Source organism: Manis pentadactyla, chromosome 14 (genome assembly GCF_030020395.1).
Source record: "Manis pentadactyla isolate mManPen7 chromosome 14, mManPen7.hap1, whole genome shotgun sequence".
In the NCBI taxonomy this organism is placed as follows: Eukaryota; Metazoa; Chordata; class Mammalia; order Pholidota; family Manidae; genus Manis; species Manis pentadactyla.
Window position 1 is genome coordinate 72,813,953 of NC_080032.1, and position 19,417 is coordinate 72,833,369.

General features: G+C 35.0%; 1 protein-coding gene across 5 annotated transcripts in view; it reads right to left on the reverse strand.

Moving 5' to 3' along the window:
• The window catches only part of EPS8 (epidermal growth factor receptor pathway substrate 8), a 183,301-nt gene that overhangs the window by 65,991 nt on the left and 97,893 nt on the right, over nucleotides 1-19,417 (reverse strand). For 2 of the 5 annotated variants that reach the window (XM_036908960.2, XM_036908969.2), the window contains one exon: nucleotides 3,982-4,061. In XM_036908960.2, the coding sequence (XP_036764855.2) occupies nucleotides 3,982-4,040 (59 nt within the window). In that variant the 5' untranslated portion in view covers nucleotides 4,041-4,061. Of the gene's footprint in view, nucleotides 1-3,981; nucleotides 4,062-4,498; nucleotides 4,707-6,572; nucleotides 6,596-19,417 lie in introns of those variants that run through there. The other 3 variants (XM_057491987.1, XM_057491986.1, XM_036908942.2) reach the window with 3 other exon arrangements.

Sequence of the window (19,417 nt, forward strand, 5' to 3'; positions counted from 1 at the left end):
GCTTTCAGATTCAAGCCATAATATAATAGATACTATTTTCATAAATAGTTCAAAATAACACTTTATCATTATATTGGACCATTAAATAAAGTTATCATTAATTTTACCCTATTTCTAGCCACCTGCTAATATGTTATATGAGGTAAACATATTATTTCAATTTTTCAATTTTGTCATTTATGAAGCCCTAAAACCTAGAAGAGTAAGGTGTATGGAGGTGGAGACAGGCTACTGTTAATAAAGCAAGTAACATAGTTACAATACAATGTTTAAAACTAATAGGTATAACATGAAAGGAAAAAAAAGGAGTAAATTTTTATCAGGATGCCCAAGACTTTGCTGCCAACCTGGCATTTAAGCAGAATCTGAAGGAAGAGAAAAGAGCTCTACTCTTTTAAATAGGAGTGTTTTAAGTAGGGGAAAATGCACCTATTAGTCACACCTAGAAGAGAGGAATGGCTCAAGAAGTACAGAAGGCAAATAAGGGGCTTAGGAATAAATATTTATCATATAGATAAAGTAAATATTTTTATACAGGTAAGTGACATGATCAAAAAAATTTTAAACAAGATACTCCAAGAACTAATTGCAAGGTAACCAGATAGAAAGGTGCTACAAAACTTATGGTAGGACGTAAAGACCATAAATAGAGCCAAAACAGAAAGTGTAGAAGGAAGGGATAGAAACAAGAGTTCCTTACTAGAAGAAATTGTTATACATTCAGGATTAAATGCATATTTGTTGTAAGAAAAGGGCAAAACATTGAGGGTTTGGCCAAGCTTTCTGGCTTGAATAACTGGTAGACGAGGTAAGGATCACACCTGACATCCTCCCCTGGTATCTGTTACTGACCAACATTAATGAGTTTTGCAATCATCTTTGTAAAAAGAAAAGGTGAAGCATAACTCTTCAATGTGAATAACTTGTTCTGAAAAATGACCAGTGAACTATATACCAGACTGGCCAGTATAAAATATTTATAATATTAACAGAATTTTATTGTTGTTAACAACCATTTGATCAATAAATATGAGAGATGCCCTCACAAAAAAAAAAAAAAAAAAAGTACACTCTTCCAATGGTAAAATAAATAAGTAACCGGGATGTAATGTATGGCATAAGGACTATAGTCAAGATATTGTAACAGCTTGGTATGGTGATAGCTGGTACCTAGAATTGTCATGTATATAAATGTTGAATCACTATGTTGTACACCTGAAACTAATGTAATGTAATACTGTGTGTCAACTACCCTTCAATAAAAAATAATTATCTACAAAAAATATATATATATTTATAATATTAGCCACAATGCAGAAGGCAACAGCCACTGAAGTCAGGGTTGTGATTTCAAGTTATACCTGGAACCACAGGGATTGTTTTTTTGTTTGGACCTTTTGTTTGTTTCACATAATGGTGAATATCTTGGTACACTGGACTGGATGACATTTAACTCTCCTCAAATGCCAATATTTTATGAATAACAGTAAGCTAATGCTCTGAGAAACTGAGAGCTCTAAAGTAAAGCATATATTCAACTATGAAAAGTAATAATACATCAAAAATCCATCCACATCATCCACTACATCAATAAAAAGGACAAAAATCATATGATCATTTCCATAAATGCTGAAAAAGCATTTGACAAAATTCAAGACCCATTCATGATAAAAACTCTCAACAAAATGGATATAGAAGGCAAGTACTTCAACATAATAAAGGCCATATACAACAAACCCACAGCCAACATCATACTTAACAGTGAAAAGCTGAAAGCTTTTCCTCTAAGATCAGGAAGAAGACAAGAATGCCCACTCTCCCCACTTTTATTCAACATAGTTCTGGAGGTCCTAGCCAAGGCAATCAGACAACACAGAGAAATAAAAGGCATCCAGATTGGTAAGGAAGAAGTTAAACTGTCACTGTTTGCAGATGACATGATAGCGTATGTAAAAAACACTAAAGAATCCACTCCAAAACTACTAGAACTAATATTGGAATTCAGCAAAGTTGCAAGATACAAAATTAATACACAGAAATCTGTTGCATTCCTATACACTAACGATGAACTAGCAGAAAGAGAAATCAGGAAAACAATTACATCAAAAAGAATAAAATACCTAGGAATAAACCTAACCAAGGAAGTGAAAGACCTACACCTGGAAACTACAAGACACTCCTAAAAGAAATTAAAGAGGACACTAATAAATGGAAATAAATCCCATGATCTTAGGTAGGAAGAATTCATATTGTCAAAATAGCCATTCTGCCTAAAGCAATCTACAGATTCAATGCAATCCCTATTAAAACACCAACAGCATTCTTCAACGAACTAGAACAAATAGTTCTAAAATTGATATGGAACCACAAAAGACCCTGAATACCCAAAGCAATCCTGAGAAGGAAGAATAAACCTGGGGGGATTATGCTCTAACTTCAAGCTCTACTACAAAGCCACGGTAATCAAGACAATTTGGTACTAGCACAAGAACAGACCTGTACATCAATGGCACAGAATAGAGAGCCCAGATATAAACCCACACATATATGACATATATATATATATATATATATATATATATATATATATATATATATATATGGACAGCAAAGGACACCATCAGTAGAACAAAAACTCATCCTACAGTATGGGAGAATATATTCATAAATGACATATCCAATAAGGGGTTGAAATCCAAAATACATAAAGAACTCACATGCCTCAACACCCAAAAAGCAAATAACCCAATTAAAAAATGGGCAGAGGATCTGATCAGACTCTTCTCCAAAGAAGAAATTCAGATGGTCAAAGGCACATGAAAAGATGTCCACATCGCTAATTATCAGGGAAATGCAAATTAAAACCACAATGAGATATCACCTCACACCAGTTAGAATGGCCAACATCCTAAAGACAAGGAACAACAAATGCTGGCAACGATGTGGAGTAGGGGGAGCCCTCCTACACTGCTGGTGGGAATGTAAATTAGTTCAACTATTATGGAAAGCAATATGGAGGTTCCTCAAAAAAGTAAAAATAGAAATACAATTTGACCCAGGAATTCCACTTCTAGGAATTTACCCTAAGAAAACAGGATCACATATTCAAAAAGATATATGCACCTCTATGTTTATCACAGCAATTTGTACAATAGCCAAGAAATGGAAACAACCTAAGTGTCCATCAGTAGATGAATGGATAAAGAAGATGTGGTACATATACACAACGGAATATTATTCAGCCATAAGAAGAAAACAAATCCATTTGCAACAACATGGATGGAGCTAGAGGGTATTATGCTCAGTGAAATAAGCCAGGCAGGGAAAGACAAGTACCAAATGATTATACTCATCTGTGGAGTATAACAACAAAGCAAAAACTGAAAGAACAAAACAGCAGCAGACTGACAGAACCCAAAAATGGACTAGTGGTTACCAAAGGGAAAGGGGTTAGGTGGGGTGGGAGGGTGGGAAGGGAGGGACAAGGGAATTAAGGGGTATTATGATTAGCACACATAATATGGGGGGGTGCAAGGGGAAGGAAGTCAGCAAGAAAAGACAAGTAGTGACTATAGCATCTTACTGTGCTGATGGACAGTGACTGTAAATGGGGTATGTGGTGGGGACTTGATATTAGGGGGGAATATAGTAACCACAATGTTGCTCATGTGAAACCTGAGCATAAGATTATATATCAATGATACCTTAATAAAAAATATTTTAAAAAAAAAAGCAATAATACATAAAAATACCAGAACATGAAATATCTTCTATTAGATCATTATCTCTGCAGCTGACATTACTTAACCATCTTTTTCTATCATAAAATCTTATGCTTCTTAATAAGAATATATCTTACTGTTACAGAGAAATTATATATCCATGAAGAATGAACTACATGAATAAGTGAAGCTAATCTTTTCATTAGAAATATAAATCAGTTTAAACCAAAACAAATTAAATATAAACCTTCCAACTTACTTTATTTGAGATGGATACACTCCCAAACCACTAGGATGATTAGAAATATGTCCATTCATTGTGGCTTTCACTCCTATATTCTAAAAAAAAAAAAAAAAAAGATACATAGATTAAAGGCAATAAAACAGTCAAGATATCTCAGTTTCAAACATTGCTCATTCAACAAATATGTGTCACTGCCAGGATGACGTTAGAAATCCAAAGATCTCCACCCTTACAGAACTCACATACCATGAGTACAGATAAACATATTAACAAAGATCCAACTGATCTTTAACATTAACATACTAAATATGTAAGCAAATTTAGAAGGGTAAAAGAAAAATCTAAAATAGAATTCTAAATCTTCTAAGTATATAGGCATAATTCTATATTCTGCCCAGTCATCATCAATTGTCAGTTTTATAAAATGTTACTTGGTTTATTGGTCCATTATGAAAGTAATATAGGCTCATTACATTAAAAAACTTGAGAGACATAGACAAGGACAAAATACAGAAAAGGACAAAATATTAACCAGAGCCTTCCTTTGAAAGATAACCATTTAACAGTACTGTCTCCTCCACTCTTTGTTCCTGAGTCTAGCTTTCTCTTCTTTCCTTCCTTCTGTCCTTCAAAGCACATTTAACAACATCCTTACGTACACACTTGGACCCACCTTTTTTTCAAGAAGGTATTCATTTACACATTTCTCTTAACATCAGATATTATTTAACTTTAGAAACCACTTTAATGTTTCACCACACATTCTTTCATACAAGATGAATAAGTAAAACTTCCTTATTGCTAAATCCAATGGCCTTTTCTTTATTTTTTCTCTGAGACAACATTTTTACACCTGACTTATTTCTATTCACTCCTGGATACTTGGTTCTCCCTGAGTTCCTGTGGCACTAAACAATTTTGGATCTTGTCTTATTTTTCTGAGCTTCATACATACTGTATTACTATGTCTTCTCAATGACTGGTAAGTAGGTAGAACATACCCCAGACAAAGGTGGCAGGGATGAAGGTGGACACATTAACAACCACTGAGTAACTACTCTGTCAGGTACTATGATAGATCCTGGGACTGCGTAGGTGAACAAAACAGACAGAGTCCCAGCTCTGGCCAAGAGGAAAAAACAAACCTCCTTTAAATTGATGAAATCCCACTATCAGATACTCTTAGCACTATAAAAAATTTCCAGAGTATTTACCACAGCACAATTTTTCATTTGTTTAAATATATGCCTGACTCTTCAGCATTCTGTAAACTCCACAAGGGCAGAGACTTGTTTCATGACAGCCATTTCTCAAGCAGTAAGAACACTACCAGGCATAGGATAGGAATTCATTAGATATTTATTCAGAAAAGAAAGACAGAAGGGTAGTCCGTGTCCCGCTCTTCAAAAAGGTCACTGTATTCTTCAGGAAACAAAATTGATTCATATGAAGTACACAGTAAATAAATCCAAATATAAGTGACTCAATTTTAAATCCACTAGAGGTTCAGAGAAGGGAAAAGCCATGTTGATTGCCATAATTTTTGGAAGGGCCGGGACTTGACCTAGTTCTTAAAGAATGGCTGGATTTGTAAAGGTTCTCAAAACACTCAAGCTTAATTCAAGCTTTCCCAATAGTCTTGTCCATATTTATTCACAGCTTTGAAGCAAATTTCTAAATTAAGGAACAAAGAAATATTGACCTCTACCTTAGATAATTGTATTTATAAAATTATACTACACTTATATTACATTGTTATATTCTGTTTTTAATGTTGTTTTATTGTTTTCCTTCTTCAATTTATACTTACATACAATCAGTGGCATACAGGTAAGCCCATTCTCTGGGGAAAAATAAAACTCTGTAGTGCTTACTGATTTCCATGGCATAAATATTCCCACCACGTCCCATTTCAAGCTATCAACAGTTTTATAGAGTTTACAGAAGTCTTAAATATTTCACAACTGGCCCTCATAAGCCTAGACAGAGCACATCGCTGTTACATTCCAGACAGAGCACATCGCTGTTACATTCCAGAATCTGGGCCAGGACAGAGGTCTGGAATAAAATTATGGATCTAGACCTAATGGTTAGAACACAGGCATTCACAGTTAGAAGTCTGGAACTTAACCCCATTTCTGGCACTAACAAGTCTATGCAAGTCAATTATCCCTCCGTCTCAAATTTTCTCATCAGTAAGATGAGATAATTCAGTCTTTCTAGCTCACAGGACTAGTAGTGAAGGATCAAATGAGATTGATGCACCAGTTTCTTAAAGTTTAATAAGAAAAGTACTCTTTCAAAATAAGCTGGTATAAATTAAACCCCCAGGGTTTGTACTGATTTTATCTCATTTCTGCATTTTAAAACCACAGCAGCTGGTTTTAATGAAAAGTGATAGCCACAGCACCTCATCTTTTTCATGCTTAATTCTTCATGACAGTCAAATAAATGAGTGGCTTGGGTTTTCTTTTAAAATAGTGATCTGTCAGAATAAGAGAACATCAGAAAAGGGAATAGAAAATGTTGATTTGCTAAACTGAATTTTACATACATAATTTTTTTTTCACTTGGTAACCATAGTGTCACTTGTCGCAGATACTCACGTAGCAATATTGAGGTTTCCAAGTATTTAAATATAGCACTCATAGAGCACACCTAGCAAAAGAAACATTACAAATGTATGTTTGCTTTCCTTCAGGCTTTTAAAAGATATATCCAATTTATACCTATATAGACTATATATATAATTTATAAGAACTATCAACTCTTGCTGAAATATTAGGTTAAGTTCAAGGACTCAGTCTCTGTTAAACTCTACTAAATTAACGACTTAATTCTAGAAGTGTACACTAAAACCTTCCTAATAGCTTCCAACAGATCTGAAATAAGAGCACTAGATTCCTTATGAAAACACTTTTTATATAGTTACTATTATTTTTATTTTCTACAGAAAATAACATTCTTTAGCAATTATGATGATAAAAATGTTAAATTTAAGATCTAAATTAAGCACATAAAAAATGTAAACACTGAATTTTCAAAGGAAAGTAAGTAGCATGTATGAATATCACTGTAAGCAGAAATAAATGAGGCTATAATAGGGTTAAAACAGCATGTTATCATTGTATTAGAAAGTTTTAGAAATAAATATTTATTTTATATATATGTAAAATTATTAATACATAAAGATATATAAGGAAAAATTTAGATTCCCTTTTCTTTCTTTATTCTTGCTTGTACACAATATCAATTTGCAAACTGATGAATGAGTAACTAGTCATTACCCAGTGTGAAAATACACCTACCCGATCTGGCTACCCTACATACAGCTAGTTAGTAGCTCTCTGTGTATTGACCCATCCTTGAAACAACTTGATCTCTCTGAAAATGTCATAGACTTTCCTTGTTCATTTAAGTTTTTGTTTGTTTGTTTATCTGGATTTAACAGAGTATCTTGAAGTATCTATATTTCAATTTCAATTCATATCTCTTGGTCTAAATTAGAACCAAGACTGGGGTGGGGGGAGTGATTTTCATCAGTATTTAAGGCTTTAACGAAAAGACCATTGAAATTTAATTTTTATCAATACATTGTGACACTGTCTACGAGTGATTGTGCTTAAAGCATAAAAAGACAAAAGATCTGCTTTACACCTTCATCACATACTCATTCTATCTCCTGCAATGTCATCTACTTTTCAATACATCTTAAGCAGTGTTGTCAGTGGAGATGTCAGTGTGTATTTCTCTTTGTTGTTTGATCTAATATTTAGTAATAAAGAATTTCTGTGTGTAAATCAACTTAGGAAACTAATAAGAGCATTGAGCCACTCTAGTAATAGCAGTGACAATGATGATGACAGTAGCTAACAGTTAGGAAGGTGTAACAATTTCTAGGCCATATGGAAGCTACAGTTATTTTCTCAAGGCCAATATCAATGTAGGGAGAATGATTTTATGCCTTTCAATCAACACATTGCAATCACTTAAAATACTTATCTTGATTTCTCTTTTTTTATAACTGTGAGAAAACTTCCAGGCTGTTTATAAGTTAAGACATAATTTGGAGAAAAGTCTATGTTCTATCCAAAATGTTACTGGCTTATTAGCTAGCTGAAGAAAAATACTTGCTACTAAAATTCAATAAGCAACTAAAAAGAAACAGCTTAGTAATGATTATGTATTCAACATTGTGATAGATTTCACAGGAAGATTTAATACAGAGAAGAGCCATATATATGTCATTACTATAACTTGAGGATTTCCCTCTAATTTTTGCTGCTCTAATTTTGTTGACAATCATCAGGGCACACACACTGCTTGAGTGTCATACATGGGGAATGACCAATATATCAGTTCAAACCATTGTTACTACACTGATTTGAGAAAACATGCTAGTTTCAAAAAGAACAACTGCTGGCTATTAACCATTTATCCTGTATCAAGTATTGTGCTAAAGGATTTTTATCCATTACTGTATTTAATTTTCACATTAATTGTGGAAGGAAGTACTATTTTCTATTCTCATTTTACAAATGAAGAAATTAAGCTAAAGAGACAAGGTGCCATTAGGTGTCATTTTGAAACTTTTAAAAATCATCTCCTGCCATGAATGACTGAACAGTAATGTCCTTTTTGTTTGTCACATTAGATGTAATCATAGGAGGAAAGAAAAGGACATTCAGTGAGCCCCTATTTCATGACATTTTACAAACCTCACTTCAGTCCATCCTGAGAACAATCTTTGGCGGTAGTTACTAGCTCTGTTCTGTAGGTGAGATGACAACCTCACATAAGTTAAGTCATTTGCTTAAGTGGTAACACAAGAAGCTATAATCAGAATCAGGATTCAAACTGATCTGGCTGACTTATATCCAGCTTTCTTTCCACTTACTTACACTGCTAGTTTCTTTGAACACTGTGCATTCTCCAAAAGTTTTCAGTTCTGTACACTTTGAGTATTTCAGTGATATTATTTATTTAGTCAACTTTTCTTTAAATAAGGTACTAAAAAAATGCTAATTTTCAGAAGGGAAGAGGATTTACTTTACAGAAAGGGCTATTACAATCGCGACAACACCTCTACTTTGTAGAATGGCTCTATTGCTTCATAAGCATACTATTCACTGAAAAATGCAGGGGCAAAAAAGTCACTAGGTCTAGAAATGCCACGTATTAAAAACTACTTTTAATTATAACGTTGAAAATACATTAGCTGAGCTGAATCTAGCTTTGAGCAATACTGATTTTTCACTGGTTAAATATTTAAATATTTGTATTACTGTATTGTGCTAATTATTTGTAAAGACAATTTCTAAAATTACAAAATCAGGTCTTTTGAGTGCTTCATTCCCTATTGATAGCATGTGATGCCCATAAATTTACCTGGATCATTTTTCATTTCTTCCATTATAATTAATACATATTAAAGATGGGTAGAAGGAAGTAAGCTTCTGATTTAGCTGGAATCTTCAAACAAGAATAAAAATATGGTAGGAAAGGGAATGAAATTCAGAGAGAGAGGAGCCAGTTTCTTCTTTTACCAGGCCCTCTCCACCACTGAACTATACCCAGGGGTTGGGTGTGGGGAGAGATGGTAGTTGGATCAGATCTTGGAATATTTCTCAGCAAGGTTTCCATCTAATTTCACAAGTGATGTGAGGAATTTTAACTGAAATCTCTGTATCCTTATTTATGTATGATTTTTTTTCACGATTAGATTGGAGTGATAAGTTTGGAGAGGAAGGCCACAGAGATATGTGCCACTCTCATCACATCATACGAAGAGTCCGTGCCACTAGCATAGCTTATTGTTTGTCCTAAACTTGGTCACTGACAGATGTAGCATTTGCCAGGTGTTTCCACTATAAAGTGGCTTCCTTACCACCATTATAAAGGGATCTTTGAAAGGAAGTCAATATATGTAGTCCACACATAAGGGGTGGAGAGTTATACGCTCTACCTCATGAGGAGGGAGTTTCTGCATAATTTATTTGGAATTCTTCTGCATGAGAGATTTGTATATTTTCCACCATTTATTTCTTTATTCTATGGGTTTTTTTTTTATTAAACTAAAAAGATGGAAAAACAAAAAAGAGGGTTCAGGTTCACCAAACAGAAAGTCCTGACTATTCATCCTCTAAACAACTATTTCAGGTGGTTCAGACAAGATCTGAGTTAAGCTTCACTTTTGTGCTGGGTATAGAATAATGCTAAAAGAAAGAGGATAGAGAGAGAGAGAGAGAGAGAGAGAGAGAGAGAGAGAGAGAGAGAGAGAGAGAGAGAGAGAGAGAGAGAAAGCAAATGAAATCAGGGCATGAGAGAGATCACAGCCCTTAACAAAAAACCTTTCCTGACACCACCAAAAGATGATCAGAATTATAAAAAGTAAACATTATCTAAGAAGTTCAAATGCTTCCAGAAGCAAAAAGTTGTTGAGTACAGATTTTCACAAGAGGTAAAATATTCACTGTGGGCGTTTTCTCCCACAATAGGAATAAAGTACAACTTTTCTGCCAACTCAGTTCTCAACTGAATGGAACAACATTTTGGAACAAAGAGAAAGCCATCCCACTGACACAGCCCCATTCCTACTCCCCAGGAATTGTTCAAGTATCTACTTTTTATAAATCAGTCTTGAGGGTTAGTACTCACAGACATTCTATAAGCCTTAGTGGAAAGGTTCCAAAATTAAACTGTGTCACAGACTAATAAAGAGCAAAAGCCACAGAGGAAATCAGGGTCTCATGGGATATATTTTTACTGCTAGACAGCATTTTACCATAGTAATGCCATATGCTAAATCAGTACAGTTCAATGTATTTTATAAAGGCACACAGATAAAGAGCTATCTGCGCCTGATGTAACCCAGCTGGGTAGAAAGGCAGAAAAGTATGTCCTAAAATCAACTTTAATGAAATGGAAATGGTTGAATTCAAATTTGATTATGATGTATTAGATGGTCTCTAAAAACAGTAAATCATAAAACATTACAGGTACAGTGAGAAGAATTCTAACCCACAGATAAGATATAACATTTTAATATTTAACTACCCTGTTGCCACATGACTACCTAGAGCAAAGGACAGTAAGCAGTAAACAAAATACAGCAGGTGACTCACTCTCCATTTTCAGTACAGCTCCTTAAGTGGATCAATGGTTTACAAACTGTACAACACAGTTTTTACAAATGGTTACCACCTACAAAGTGGAAAAATGTCACATTTAAGCAACTATTGTACTGAATTCATCCTACTCTTCTAAATCATAAATACGTCTCCCTAAGGTTAGTACAAGGAAAAATACTTAGTTGTTGAACTATACAGGACTTTTTGCTAAGCAATGAGCTTCTGTTTAAATGAAGGTTAAATAAAACTTTGTATAGTATTGTAACATGCATGTTTAAATCATCCCCAAACTGCTTCTCAGATATTTTATAAAAAGATGCTATTTCTCATCTCAGCCTCATCTCTTCCTTTCTGCCACACTATGCAGCCATTGATTATTTTGATAAAAGAACACAGAGGTAATCATATCTTATCAATGATTATTCGTTGTTTCAATTTGTCCTATTTTAGCAAGATATAGGTTTATAGATACAAAAGCCAGGATAAGGGATATAAACAGGCAGGTACTGTGCTCTAAAAGAATACTGTGTATACTGCCTTAAGTATGGGAGTGTATCAAGTTCATCATGTATGACTTTATAAGCCCATGGAAAGCTCTTGACTGGGCAGATAAGGTCATTCTTAACTGCTCCTTATTCCTGTTATTCCATCTGCTTAACACTTTTTTGACAAAGATAAAAATACACTGCTTTCAAAATACTATTTTTCATTTATGTTCAAATATAGAAGCAGTTCTAATATGCTGTTAGAAAATGATGAAACAAAGAATAGTCAAAACAAAAAAAAAATCAACTCCAGTAATTATCTACATTTGGCTGAATACAAAATAACTGATTGTCAGTAGGTACTCCTACTAGGAAAACAAATCCCTGGTACATCATCCAACCCACAGAATATCTAGGACTAACAGGATCTTCATTGGAAACAATCCTATCTTATGAAGAAATTTAGAGAGGAAAAAAAAAAATACAAGGCATATTTAAGAAAAGAGGACATTACAGACAATATAAATAAAGCATAATATAAAGTTCAAAGAAACTGTATTAGGGGAGAGTCTAGAGGATAAAAATCTCCCTCAAAGGATTGAGCCAAAGAAGGCAAGATAAAGATACTTATGGAGGGAGGGAGGTATCAAATGGATCGTTTAAAGTTGAACCTTGAACAAATCAGATTTGAACTGCAGGGGTCCACTTGTATGCAGATTTTTTCAAGAAGTATTTTGAAAAAAATCTTTGGAGATTTACAGTAATTCAAAAACATTTCTTTTCTCTAGCTTACTTTATTGAAAGAATATAGTATATAATACATACAACATGTGTTAATTGACTGTTCATGTTATCAGTAAAGCTTCCAGTCAACAGTAGGCTATTTAAGTTAAGTTTTTGAGGAGTTAAAAGTTATGTACTGATTTTTAACTGTGCAGGAGTTCAATACCCGTAACCCCTGCATTATTTAAGGATTAACTGTACAGTACAGTGTGGCAAGTATAAAGACAGAATGTACGGTGGGCACCTCATGGTGGGGAGGGGAGGGCATTCAGTTCATAGAAGCTTTCCTTCAGGCTGTGATGCAGGAGCCGAGTAAGCCCAGAAGACAAAGAGAAGAGTAAAGACAAGAGACAGCTGGGTACATTTAGGTACCCACCAGCAGTTCAGAGTAACTGAAGAATAACTTAAGAGTAATGAGGGATGAAGCTGGAGATATCACAGAGAGCAAAATTACATTTACATCAAATTTTGTGAGACCAAAATTCAGTATTTACTTACAGTGTCCATGTAATTGCTATTCACAGTACAGCAAAATTAATTTTTTTGTATAACTTTTTGTCTTCTTTAGAATTAATAATTATCTTACCTTCAAACCTTATAATAAACTGTAGTACTTTTTCATTAATTCCATCCCCTTTCTCTCCACAAGAAGCAAAGTCTCCTTTCAATACCTTTGAATACTACCTGTTCTATCATTTTTACCTTCTATAGACATCTCTTCCTGATCCCTACATGTTCATGTTATGATGTGAACTGACTACTCTCTAGGCCTCCTGCATCATGGCACCTGAATTCAACATTATCCTCTTTATTACCTTCATCTTCCTCCTGTCTTATATCCTTATTTCCTGGATCCCAAGTCTCCATCTTTCTTACTCTTATTTTTTCATCTTGGAAAAGTACATGCTTCAGGAACTTCCTGAGAAAGAGCATAAAAAAAGCCAATTTCTGAAGTTTCATATGGCTGAAAATGTGTTTAGTCCACCTTCAGAGATGATCAGTAGTTTACCCTGGTTTCAAATGCTCTATTGGAAATTATTTTTGCCCCAGAAATTTGAAGCCACTGTTCTTCTGTCTTCAGTGTTGCTGTGGAGATGTCAGATCTTACTCTGTTCCTCAATCTTGTACATAGGGCCTATTTTTTCTTTCCACAGTTCTGCAGGTTTAGGATCTTTTTTTTTTCCCCTGGTGCTCTGAAATTCCATGAATACTTTGGTGTTTTTTTTTTAATTTCAATATATTAGAAACTCAATAGGTCTTTCAAATTGGAAAATCATTGTCCTTAAATTCTAGGAAATTTTCTTGAGTTATTTCTTTGATGATTTCTTCACTATATATTTTTTTCCTTTTCTTTTCTTTTTTTTTTTGTCCTATGACCTGTTGAACTGAATCTCTGATTTTCTTCTTTTCTCTTTTGTTTTTTACATGTTGGTATTTTAGTTCTACTTTCTAAGTGACTTCATCAACTTGATCTTCAAAATCATTTTAATTTTTTCATGTCTTCTACCAATTTTCAATTTCTAGGAGTACATTTTTGTGCCATAAATATTCCTTTGCTTATAAATATGTTCTTTCCTGATTGAAAAAGATTATTTGATCTGAGAATATTAATGATAATATTTTTAAGTGTTCTTTTCCCTTCTTTGTATCTATTTCTGTCAATTTCCTTGTTTTCTTCATGTTTGTTCTGGCCTCTGAATTTCTTCAAAGGTCTGTTGATCACTGTAACTACTCATATTGAGATTAGCACTAAAAAACTGATTAGAAAGTCAAGGTAGATAGATGGGTAGAGCTTGTCACAGGTGGGCTTCACTGCACAACACCTGGCAGGGTTGTCCCACTGGGATACCCAAAACCATCAGTAGCCATAGGTACTTTGCACAGATTGATCAGATGATTCAAAGAAGCATCTTCTAATTTCATACCTGGAGAATGTATACCTGATTGCTAAAAGTTTGAATATGAGCAGAAGTACACTGGGTTGTCTGACTGTTTAGTAAAGTATTTCATTTAATTCTCCACCCTCCACCTGCATCTTGGTACTCCCACTTAAGAGTTCCCCAGTTTACACTCTCCATGGCATAAACTTCTCATCTTGTGGAATGTGGGACGGCACCTGGGATCTTAGTTTGCTTTAAACACACTACCACCTAATTCTCCCATTTTCAGCCTCATCCTCACTGTTGAGTCTTTCTGAGGTTCTCAAGTGAAAATCGGGTTGCTTCTCAACATTTCTCCCTAGCAGCTTAGGTTTCAGTTTCTCAAGGACTTGTAGGTTAGTTATAATCAACCATGGGCTTTCCAGAGTCCCTGTGTCTCACTGAGTTTCTACATTTAAAAAATCCCTTTATTGGCATTTTTGTTTTGGAGGGAGTAGAATAAGTGTATGTCCTTAATCTGCCTTTTTCTATAATATATTTTTATTGCCCAACATTGACAAATATTTGTTAATGAAAAACTCAGGAGAAAAATTCAAGTCACCTCTAATATGAACTTGAAAGGTTATAGTGGATTATGAAATATGAGTACAAGTTTATACTAAAAATAAAGGTCCATAACAGTCAGAGTGAATGTAACACAAAAAATAAAGGAGATTTACCTTACATAAAGTCAGCTGATATTTTGGTGCCTGTTGTTATTATAACAACAAATACTGTTTTCCCATCCCAGGAAAGAAGCAATATTATAGTGTGTAGAAGTAAGGCAATATCTCCAGCTAAATCAGGCATTTTTATTCATGAAAAATGCCTTAATCACTTTTCTAGAAATTATATCAGAACTTTTAAGTACATTGCACAGTTATGTGCCTAAATGAAACTTAAAATTCATCGTAGGGTAAATAACCACTAATTAATTCATATTAATTACTCAGATTTTAGAACATATTTTTTTCCAAAGAGAAGCCTATTTTTTATTTAAGTATAGTATTATTTAATTTATAGTATTATTTTATTTAAGTATATAATATTATATTGGTTTCAGGTATATGATATAGTGATTCAACAGTAATCTGCATTATATGCTCATTCCGACTAGTGTAGTTACTATCTGTCACCACAGAAAGATGTTACAGAATTTTTTACTATATTCTCTGTGGTCTACTTTAATCTCCATGACTAATTTATATATGAGTGGAATTTTGTGCAAAAGAAACCTATTTGAATGAACATAGGTGGGAACAAATTCTTTGTGAGCTACCCCAAAACAAAAGTCAAAGATATCTGTGCATTAGTCTTACAATTCAAGTTGCCCAAAAAAGTTGTGGGAAATATTCTTTTCTTGAGAGGTTAGATATTTACATAGTCATAAAAATTAAAAGAGGAAAATAATTACATCCAATGGGAAAAACTTTTTACTTAAAAGTTTGAAATATTGGGAGAATTGCCAAAATGCTATTAGAAAAATGGTGCCAACAATAGAGACTGGCTGGATGCAGGCTTGCCACAAACTTTCAATGTGTAAAAACCCAGTATCTGCAAAATGCAATAAAGGGAAGTGCGATAAAACAAGGTGCACCTATATCAAAAAAGTAATTTTTTAAAAAATGACTTCATGAAATAGTAGAGATATACCATTTTACCTCTATTGAACAGAGTGATATGTAGTATGTACTTTTCTTCCAAGTTCTGCAGGAAATATATTCTCTCGGGAACTTAAAAAACTCAACTTAAAAACATGCTGCTTTTTCTCACATTCTTATTTAGTTTTACTGACTTTGATGGGAAAATGAGTTAACAGTTTTCCTCAAGCTGCTAAGTATCAGCATAGCTTAACCTCGGCAACTTCTTCTAATAGTTTCAATGGAGTACACTTTCTGATAACATGTTTTCTTCTATTTGGTGTTATCTTTTAGTTTTAAAACCCCATCCATGTAAGTTATGTAAGCAATAAAAATCTGTTAATAAAACGTATCAAGATTTTAAGTGATCTTTTGGTCTTTTGATGATCTAAACAACTCATTTCACAAGTTTTTGAAGATAAAATTTGAATCAATCTAATACTACTGCTGCCTAAAACTTAACATTTTTTATCATTCTTCTACTTAAATCCAACAAATGGTTCCCCACTGCCCTCCAGAAAACATCCAATTCGATTGTACAGCACAGCAATTTTTTGTGATCTGGCCCTTTATACCTGTAAAGCTTCCTCTCTCACCATCTCTGCCTTCATGCCGCCTCCTCTGCTTTGTCCCAGGCCCACCCCGCCAGCCCTTCCCATGTTCACATAGGCACACTGTGCATCAGCCATAGTGAACTATTTTGCAGATTTTTTTACTTCAAGTTGCATCTTCCGTCTGGATATCCTCTTGCCCAAAAACCTCCCTGCTACCTTCATCTGGCCAGCTCCTACTCAAACTTCAGATCTCAGTCCGGGAGGCTCTCCCTGATCACTCTACAGATGCCTTTCTCATGTGCTCTGCTAACACCTGAGTCTAACATTAAGATGAATTTATCACACCAGTCACTTCCTATTGTTTTATTTCTCTACAAGATTGTATGTTCCATGAGAGCAGGGACTAAATAATTTTACTGAATACAAAGTGCTAATAAGCACAGCTCCTAACACATAGTAAATTTTCAATAAATACTATCTAATAAAAAAATTACACCTGTAATCATTTTTTACCTTACCAAATTAAGATGTTTACTTCAACTCTTATTAAAAAAAGACAGAATATAATAGTGCTCTAAAAGCATGGAAAACTTAGGGGGAAATATTTGAACGAGTTGAGGAGTTGAAGACAGAAAATGTTTAGCATCACTAGCTTCTAACAAGAGCCACTCAAGGGAAAGAGCAGTCAGTACCAACAATACCCCAAATCCCTCTAAGCCACCCCCATCCACATCAAAACACAGACATCTCCCTCCTGACTTTCCATGTTGACCTCTTTATTGTCAGCCACCTTCCTCATTTTTCCCGAATGGGGTAGAAATAGAAATCCTCATCTAACTACATCCTCTCATGTCTCCAGTTCCGGTGAACATCATGCTGCCAGACCCAACCGCTTTCTGTGAGTGCGAGGACATAGCATGCCTGGACTCAGCACTGGGACATCCTAGATGTCAACTTGGTCTAGGTTTCCTGCGAGAACAGAAAGAACACTGATAGCCAAAGCTGATACTCTGCCTACTCCATGCCCTTGGACATGTCACTTAACCTCACGGGTTCCCAATTAGTACTGAGGAAGCTGGAAACTAGGCCATCTCTAGGAGTTTTTTTGCAGTTCCAAAATCCAGTTCAGCAACACTGGTGACAAAGACCAGTGCACTGGCTCAGTGACCTGCTTCCTGTTAGGGAAGCAAGGAGGGAGGTCTCCGTAAGTAATTCTGAGGCCTGGCTGTGCGTTACCCTTACAAACTCCAAGCTTGCCTATAAGGAAAGTGTGTGACATGAGGAATTCTGTCCCTGTTTTGTTTTTTTTTAAACAATTTAGCTGCTAGGAAGCTCTGGAAACAGCACATAGCACCACATAGAAGCACACTCCAACTAGTTCACTGGTTAGAAGAAGTTGTATTTCTCATGAAAACTGAAGCTGCTCCACTCCAGGATGCTAAAACGGAAATTTTTCTTGGAAACAAGTGTTTGGATTTTATGAGATACGAAACTCAGCGTCTGCAAGAGTGGTGCCTAATCTCAGCCGCCCCTGCTGTCACCCCAGGGGAGGCCACTGCTGCCCAGAGCCACATGGCTGCTTCCCTGCCACGAAGGAAACAGGATGAAGCAAAGTGGACTACTCTTGTAATGACGTATATGCCAAGCAGAAAAGCAGAGATTCCACCTAACCAAGTCACAAATGTTTACGAAAAAAAAAAAAAGAAATGAAAAATGAACAACTTTCAATCTACTAATGTTAGTGAGCAAAGAACAGGTGATCCACAGCATGGATCACCACTACCCACAGATGATCTTAAACATACTTCACTGCCCTCATGGACCTCACAGAGGCTCAAATGACAATATCTACTCTTAGAAAGCACAGTCCTGCGGCTGTTCCCTGAGAGGAAGGATAGCAAGCTTGTCCATAAGGCATTTCCTAGCATCCAAAGACCACTTCCCTATTCCTAATAAATAATAATATTTCTGCCAAGAAGGAAGATGCTTTTGGGATGTAGTAAAAAGAAAATACTGTGAAGATGGACAGCCCTGAACACAAATCTTGACTTTGACATCTCTCTGTGACTTTGAACAAACAGTATCCTCTCTGAACCTGTTTATTCACAGAGAATATAAAATATAAAATAAAAATAAGACAGTTATGAGGATTACATGCAAAGCACACATAGATCACTCAAGATCTAGCATCTATATCTATGTCTATCTATTAGTTCCTCTGTTTTCCCAAAGAACTGAATACTGGAAAGAACTCAAAATAGAGATGTTTTCCTCGAATACTGGTTATAAAAATGAAATTCACTGAAGTAAAAACCAATTGCAGTCAATCAGCTACAACTCAAGAGAATCACATGATAATGAGAGTACAAGGAATGTTACCAATTACAAACTCACACAAAGAGAATTCCTCAGCTTACCATTCAAGGCCTACCACAATTTTGCTCTAACCAATTTCTCCAGTCTTCCATGTATCTCTCCAGCTCTCCCACACATAAACCTTCACTCTGCCACACTCTCTTATGAGCATATGGCGCCCTTGCTACTGGCAGGCTTCTGTTCTTACCCTAGGCACCCTTCCTGCTACTTCATACATGCCAGCTAACAATTGCTCCTAACATTTTTTAATTTTTTAATATTTATATGTTTTATTGAGATACCATTGATATGCAATCTTACATTAGTTTCAAATATACAACCCAGTGGTTTAAGAGTTACCCATATTATTAAATCCTCACCCTAACTAGTGCAGTTACTATCTCTCAACATAGAAAGATGTTACACAATGATTGACTATATTCTCTATACTGTACTATCATCTCCATGACCAACTTATTATTATGATAGATTTTTTGTGCCCATTTATCCCCCTCACCCTCTCTACCCACCCACCCCAACTCCTCTCCCTTGGTAACCATTAGTCACTTCTCAGTGACTATGAGC